Genomic DNA, 8,232 nt, shown 5'->3' with positions numbered 1-8,232 from the left:
GGCAGAGCTAGAACGAAATAGAGGGTGGTGCCATTTGCTTAATTTACTCTACTTTAGATCGAGTTTAAGCTGATGCAGGCGTCTAAATTTGTATTGAGGGGATGCATACATGGTGAAAATAGATGAGGTATAACTAAAAAATTTTCTTGACCGGGTTTCTGGGCACCCCCCTAGACTCAAGCTCCGCCCCTGAGCACTTGTGGCTACAACTTTAGACCATATACTTGTACTAGCTGAATTTTCAAACAGCTCTTCCGTCTAGAAAACTTCTGGTTGCAAATACCAGAGTTCATTACCTTGGCTGAAACTAGATGGAATAAAGGAACAAGACCCATGACAACAATCACCAAATTCAATCACAAACTCAGACGTCTGCGAACTAATGCAAAAGCCTGGAACAAGAGCAGGCGCGGCCTCCCAACATTTCTGTCAGCTAACAAAGACACAATGGACTACCTCGACAAAGTTGAAGAATAGCGCCAACTCACCGATTTAGATTTCTACCTTCATCAGAGGTTGCAAAAAAAAAAAATCAAACACCTAAATGGCTTCATCACTTGAAAATGGAAAAGAAGAGCCCAAATAAGATTCTGCACTCTAGGAGTCGAAAATACAAGATTTTATCGCACAGTGGCATCAGTCAACATGCAAAAAAAAAAAAGCATGAAATTATTGATGGACAATGGGGTAGAACATTATGACAACAACAAAAAACTGGACATTGCAACTTTGTTCTTTCAGCAGCTATACAAAAAACTGGACATTGCAACTTTGTTCTTTCAGCAGCTATTCAGTGAATCCTCAACGTCTGATGGAAATTTCCCCTGTCTCTGCTCTACCCTCAACAAGAAAACGTTCAGAGCCTGTGTCAACCTTTCACAAGGGAAGAAATTGTCAGGATCATCCACAGTGCATCAAGGAACAAGAGCCCTGGGCCCGATGGATTCACAAACGAATTCTACAAGGGTTTCCTCAATAAGTTATTGCCTGATCTACAAGTAATCTTTCAATACCTGTTGACAACAACATCGACCTATCTAGAGTTAATCAGTCTTATATTACCCTTTTACGAAAAACAACAACATCAGTTCAAATCAAGGATTTCGGACCTATATCCCTGCTACACAGTGTACCAACTTCTCAGCAAGACCTTAGCCAAAAGGCTACAGATGGAAATAATCAAGTTAGTTGACCCCATGCAATCATGCTTCATCAAAAACAGATCTATCTCTGAAAACTTCATTCTCGCCTCAGAAATGGCACAATCAGCGCTAAAGAAGAAGAAACCAATGATAGTACTCAAGCTTGACTTCCACAAGGCATTTGATACGGTCAGCTGGGATGCTTTGTTTAATGTTCTTGGGGTAAGAGGATTCCTGGATAAATGGATTTGTTGGGTGAAATCTCTGCTCTGCGTAGGCAAAGCTCAGGTTATCATCAACGGAGAAAAGGGAGAACAAATTCTATAGAGAAGGGGAGTCCGTCAAGCGGACCCTTTATCGCCATACCTATTCATATTAGTTGCAGACGTTCTACAAAAAATGATCCAACGGGCATACAGCACAGGTGTCTTAATTCACCCCCTAGATATTGAAGTTGCACCACCAACACTGCAATATGCAGACGATACCTTGATTCTCATAAAAGGAGATGCGGATCAAGCAACAACACTCAAAGAAATTCTGGATTCGTTTGCAAGCTTTTCAGGCCTACAGATCAACTACCATAAGAGCACTCTTGTTCCAATACACCTGAATGATTCAACCAAGGAACTAGTAACACAGATTCTGCAGTGTCCAGCAAGCTCCCTGTCGTGCATTTATCTTGGGTTGCCCCTGTCAACCACAAAAGTTACACATAACATGTTAGTACCAGTCATCTCAAAGGTCGACAGATATCTAGCTCGCTGGATGCCTCTGTCCACAGGAAGAAGACTAACTATGATAAATTCTGTGATATCATCCATTAACATACTACATGGCATGTTGCTTATGGCAAGATAAATCCATCGAGGAAATAGATAAGCTAAGGTGTGCCTTCTTTTGGAAAGGTGAGAAATCAGTAAAAGGAGGTCAATGCCTAGTTGCTTGGAAGACAGTACTGCTACAAAAACAACAACAGGTATTAGGGATTAAGGACCTGAGGGCACATAACACAGCATTGGTTTTGAAATCAGGTAACAAAGTGCTCACAGGCTCAGATGACCCAATGGCCAACTGGTTCAGGAAAAGATATCTACAAAATAGTACTATACAGCTGCAGCCCAGAACCAGTGATACGCCAACCTGGAAACTTATTATGTCACACTTTCAAATTCTAAGCTCAACAACACAGGTAAAAATAGGAGATGGCACAACAACTCTATTTTGGAAGGACAAATGGCTGGCACAACGCCTGGAATCTGCCTACCCAATTTTGTTCTCATACGCTGTGAACACAGAATGCATGGTTCAATCACAATTTCAACAAAATTCCTGGAAAATACAGCTCCACCCCAACCTCTCCTACCAAGCAGAATCAGAGCTGGAAACACTGTGGCACATCCTACAAGACATCACACCCATCCCCTGGAGGTAACGGACACGAGAAATCCTATACCCTGCTCCTAAGATCTCAACTGCAAATGCATATCATTACTGACTTACCATGGATCCCTTTGGAAACCGGCTGACTACATCTGGCTCAACACAATCCCACATAATTGCAAAATCTTCCTATGGCTGGCATTCAAAGATAGACTGAACACTAAAGCCAATATGGTCAAAAAGAACTGGGATGACACCCCCCACTGCAACATCTGTCCTGCCCTTGAACCCACAGATCATATTCTCTTGGTGTAAGAATGCAAACAACCTATGAAAGAAATTGGATTTACTACAGCTAGCCAAGTCCGAGTCAGCCCCGACTTTCATACAAGCTGTCATGGACAAGAATCACTCAACAAGTGGAATAGAACCTGTTGAAAGTATAAGCACATAATGATTTAATTTATTCCAGAAATCATGACATTACAGATGTAAACTAGCATGAACGCATTATAAGATCTACATATGTAAACTAGACAGTATAACATGAACAGATCAAATATGCGCAACATATTGAGCACGTACCGAGGGTACCGGAAGACTGGTTGTTCAGCAGGAATTACTCGTGGTTGTTGGTGTTGACGACGACGCGTAGCACGCGAGTGAAGAGGAAGACGAGCCGTCATGGATGAATAGGGAGTAGTCATGCGAAGCGCTTCCCAAAAACCTTATTGTTGCCTTCTCCCGGTGCAGGACGTCGAAGGTAGAGGTTCCGGAGACCTGCTCTCCCGATCGCCGGAGCACGCAGGCGAGCGGGATGGAGTAGTCTACGAGCAACGGCGCATCACAGAGTAGGAGGCAAAGCATAGATTGATTTTGTGGAGCAACGGCGCATCACAGAGTAGGAGGCAAAGCATAGATTGATTTTGCGTATGTTGCGTGGAGGCGGCGGCTCGGTTTATATAGAGAAAGGTCGCTTGATTATGGCATCCGCATGATCTCTACTCCGCGTAACCGGATAAGTCGCGCGTAACCTATCCGGACTCCACGCCGTTTTCACGCACTGGATTTTTCGGAATGTTTCCAAAACAAACAAATCCGAATTTTCCGCAGCAAAACAATACTGCAAAAGGAGGCCGCATCTGCGCAAGGGTGAGGAACCAATTTTGGCGGACCATTCGACGCATATGTGCGCCGCCACGCCAAGCCAGGCCAGCGAGCTCGCACGTGTGTTCCCCCTCTTCTCTCCACCTCACATACTTCAAGTTGCCCTTTTAAGGAGGTCCCCCTTTCCTAGAATAAGCAAGATGGTACTAAACTCCCCATGCATATCATCCCATGAGGTAGGCTTTTGTGATTTTCCAAAGAATTAATCTTCGAGTGGGCTAAGGCCCATCTATTAATTCCAACAGAACCAATATGGTTTGCTGCCTGTGCATACACGCTGTGGAAATCGCACAACAATAGGCTCTTTGAAGGACAAATAGATCACCTGCAATATATAACGCAGCAGATCGCCGGTATCCTGAAACTATGCAGTCATAGGGCCAATGAGAGAACCAGGCAAAAAATTAGATCTTGGTGTTCAAGGCTTTCCTAGGGAACAGCCTAGTGTATATAACTCTGTAAATCCATCCCACCACCCTACCCCTCCCCTCTATCTATGTCTTCTCTCTTCCTTATGCTACCTTTATAACCTCTATTCTTGTATAATAATCTCTGTAATCTTCATTTCTATCAATGAAATGACTATAAGGTAGAGCATGCTCTACCTTCTTGCGTCAAAAAACAAAGTAACAGATGATATATTTAGAGAGAGAGAGAGAGAGATATCAAAAGCATGAAAATCTTAAGCCGATAAAAAGAAACAGCCGGCTCGGTCTGCCGGATGTGCTACAGTATCTGCATCTTCCCGTCCGATCAAAGCAAGTAGTCCAAAGACAACATTCAGTATATCGTCAGCAGAAAGACATTTTTGGGCTACAAAACCAGAAAGAAGGAACAAAACATGCTAACAATGTTCAGTTATAACGGCCAATTCAAAAGGCCAGCCATACGCAGCAAACTATAACTTCACAGAAATGAACCAAGCTGCTATTTACTCTATCAGAAGAACCAAAGTGGAAAATGCATGGAAAAGTTGGAAGAATAGTGTGCTACTATTGTGGATGCATACCGGTTTGTATAACAGAGACCACATGAAGCACCGGGCATACAACATTCAGATTTCAGACCATGTGGATTCTGCACTTGAGCTAAGAACTCAATGTTTTCACATTCTCAGTTCACTACAAGAGTAAGTAGCAGCTAGAGTTTACAACTAAATTTGACTGCATGCAAATTCTCCACCACTTATATAAGAAAAGAACAACAACAACAACAAAAAAAAGGATGTGTTCTGATCACAGAAAATCTGAGCACAAACATGCACATATCCACACTGAAATTATCAGCTGCAATCCAAAATCACAAGGGGAAAAGGCACTTAAGGTAGCAAAAGGTGCAAATAAACTACGCATCCATCATTGCTGGCTGTATGCAAGTGAATTTTGTTCGAAATTGTGTTTTGTTCAGCTAACAATACTGGACTAACAAGTAACTATCTCTGCAGTACAGTATCATCCAAATCAGAAACAATGAATTCGAATAAGGTCAATCCTACTACATATTAATCTTTCTGCCAGCTAGTGCTACTAAATTCAGAAGTGCAGATCATTAGCGCTGTATCATGTTAATAACTATCAATCATAAAGAAAAAGAACAATCTGCATTTTCCAATTCCCAAGACATTTCTGCAGATTGCGACTTCAGTAAAAGAAGCTTGAATTGAAATGCAAATTTGTGAAAAAACATGCAGACAGAAACCAAGTGAATTGAGCAATACTGCTTCAGCTTACACCAGTAACAACTTCAACACGAGAAAACCATCCAACTCATCAACGTACAAACACACTAACAGAAAGCTTAGCAACGATCACAGACTAGCCTGATCACCGGCAACAATTTCAACAACCGAAAACATGTGTCGTGCGTCTCATGGGAGAATCCAAACCGGAGGGGAGTAGTTCGACCGACCTTGCTCCGGGAAGCAGAGCTCTACCTCCGCTGGTGGCTGTGCTCCCGACCATCTCCCGTTGTCGCTGCAGGGATACTGCCGATCGGCGGCATTCATGTGCACAACCATCGGGTCGTGGAAGCTCCGGTCATCCAGGAAGTAGACGCCCTCCATGCCGGGGTACCCATCCGCCGCTTCGTATGATCTGGAGCAGCCTCTTCCGACGAACAGCATGCGGCCGCCAAGGTCGGGCAGCTTGGTCCAGTAGTTGTTGAACAGCTCGTCTTCTCTCTCGAACACCCGGAACGTCGTGGTCGGCAAGCGGGCAGGCTCACGATCTCCTAACCTGACGACCATGAGCAGCTTCCCTCGGGACTCCACGAGGTAGCGATCAAGGACCGGCCGCCCGTCGTCGTCGTCGTCGTCACCGCGCCGCTCGAAGTAGAGCGGTGTCGACTGCATCACGTCTCCCTGAGGGAATATCGGTTGACGAAACACATGGATGTCTTCCCGTCGGGTGAGGAAGAGGAAGGCGCCAGCGCCATGGCTGCTGTACAGGAGGTCCACCACATCCAGTTCCAGTGCCCCGCCAATATTCCTCGTCATCTGGATGGACCACGAGAACGCCTCATCGCCCATGCACCAGAACGCGATGTGCCTTGGGTCGTGGGGCACGCGGTTGAAGCTGATGATGCCGGCGCCGACGCATCCCTGATCAGTCGGCCGGCTAGAGAGGGTGGCCGCGACGAAGGCGACCTCGAAGTCAAATGTCAATGCCGGAAGCATGAAGGAGTGGAAACGGAGCAGGTTGGGGAGGTTGAGCTGCTGGTGGGTGATGAGGTTGAGGAGGACGTGGTTCGCCGCCTGGTCGACGGCCTGGAAGATCCAGGCTCCGTCGTACGAGCCGAAGCACCGCGCGCGGAGCGCGGCGGGCGGGAGGACGAAGGGGTGGGGGCGGCAGCCGCTAGGGACGCAGTAGAACGCGGGCCCGTCGGCTTCCGGGAGGACGAGCCGCGGGAGCGGCGGAGGCGGGGGCCGGAGTTGTAGGAGCGCGTCGCGCCAGGACCTGCAGAGGCCATCCGCATGGTGGCGGTCAATCTCGCACAGGAGGTGGCGGCCGATCTCGCGGACGATGTCGGGGACGAGCTCCGCCCATGGCGGAGACTCGCCGTCAGCCATTGGTGGGGCGAGTAGTAGTGGAGGTTCCAGAGGGATGGGAGGGGATCGAGTAGTGGAGGTGGTGGCGATGGCGAATGGCACGCGACACGAGAGAGGTTGAAGACGACGAGGAGGAAGACGCTGCTGCTAGTAGTATATATTTTGGATAGTTGCGTGCTCCAGTTTGCTTCGTTTCGAACAAATTCTGGAAGCTGCGGAGGAAGCGGAGCCTGCTTGCGTTGCAAGACTTGATCGATGGCAACTTGCAGGTTGCAATTTGAATTCAAAACTAGTTTTGAGAAGCACCTTAATTTCGTTCTATTTGAAAAGTATTGGAAAATTTCAGTTCCAGAGGACTGGTACTCTGCAAACCTCCACATGATCTGGGACTGAATATTGGATACAGATTAAATTCAGTGGTGCAGATAAAACGGCAAACATTTTTTTTATGATGTGAATTGGCATTGTTCCAAGGAGTCTAGGAGTAAAAGTTAGAACTGTAGCAATACTGATGAACCAGGACAATCTGTAGATATAAAAAATTCAATTATCTTTCCCCCAAAAAATCCAATTTTCTGTATTCCTTTGCAGCTGATCGATATGCTCATCTGCCAAAGATTACTGAAATGTCAAAGAATGTTGACATGATTATATCAGACTAGCTTAGTAGTTCAATTACCAATAACACGAGCGGACTTTACATTATATGCATAAAAATTTAGATCATTCAGTGAAAGGCCTGACACCATCTATCAGGAATGCCTAAGAATTGAGAAGCATGTTTTCACACCGAATTATCCATTTCAGCACCAAAATGATGTAAAACCAGCACAACCATTTCTGCATCAAACTTCATTTCTGGAACCTGCAGACTATCTGGGACCAGATATTGGATACAGATTAATTTCAGCGGTACAGATAATTGGCATTATACCTTTTAGATAATACTGAATTGGCATTGGCATCGTACTAGGTATAAAATGGACAATCTGCAGTCTGCAGACTGCAGATAACAAAAGGTACAATTATCTTCTCTGTATTCCACACCGTTGAGATGGTCTACAAAACTTCAGTGAAGTATCAAAGAACGTTGGCATGCAGCTTATTACTAGTAACTCTTGTGGACAGAAAATGAGTTCATGTTACTCTTATGAACAAGAAATGAGTTCAGGTTAGTTTCATGTCTGCAGTTCTGCTTTGACCTTTAAATCTCTCATTTCACAGTGAGTTAATACCTGAGTGTGGAGATTATGGATACCCCATATCTACACGGCAGTTATAGTCTAGTTGGGTACAGGGTACCAAATATAGATAGAATATCTTTATGAGGACTCGGGTTAAGTTTCTGAACTTGTATGTCAAGGAAATACCCGGGATCCTAGTCGGTTACGATTGTATTTTATCTGTAATCTCATATTCCGTTAAGGATATGGACTGTATTTTGTAATACGGACCCCTTCTCCTATATAAGGAAGGGTCCGGCCTCTTGGGACA

The 8,232-nt window shown here is 45.1% G+C and overlaps 1 protein-coding gene across 1 annotated transcript; it reads right to left on the bottom strand.

Annotated features, from left to right (window-relative positions):
• Positions 1-5,398: 5,398 nt before the first annotated feature.
• On the bottom strand, positions 5,399-6,866 carry LOC9272085 (F-box/kelch-repeat protein At1g57790). The gene has a single exon (XM_015764116.3). The coding sequence runs from the start codon at positions 6,757-6,759 to the stop codon at positions 5,560-5,562; it is 1,200 nt and encodes a 399-aa protein (XP_015619602.1). The 5' UTR covers positions 6,760-6,866; the 3' UTR covers positions 5,399-5,559.
• Between the last annotated feature and the right edge of the window lie 1,366 nt (positions 6,867-8,232).

Source organism: Oryza sativa, chromosome 12 (assembly GCF_034140825.1).
Source record: "Oryza sativa Japonica Group chromosome 12, ASM3414082v1".
Taxonomy (NCBI): Eukaryota; Viridiplantae; Streptophyta; class Magnoliopsida; order Poales; family Poaceae; genus Oryza; species Oryza sativa.
Note: the sequence above shows the minus strand (reverse complement) of the source record. Positions and strands in the feature narration are given on the sequence as shown.

Excerpts from the sequence above, each read along its gene's own strand:
- LOC9272085 (XM_015764116.3), bottom strand. The coding sequence starts at position 6,759 with ATGGCTGACGGCGAGTCTCCGCCATGGGCGGAGCTCGTCCCCGACATC.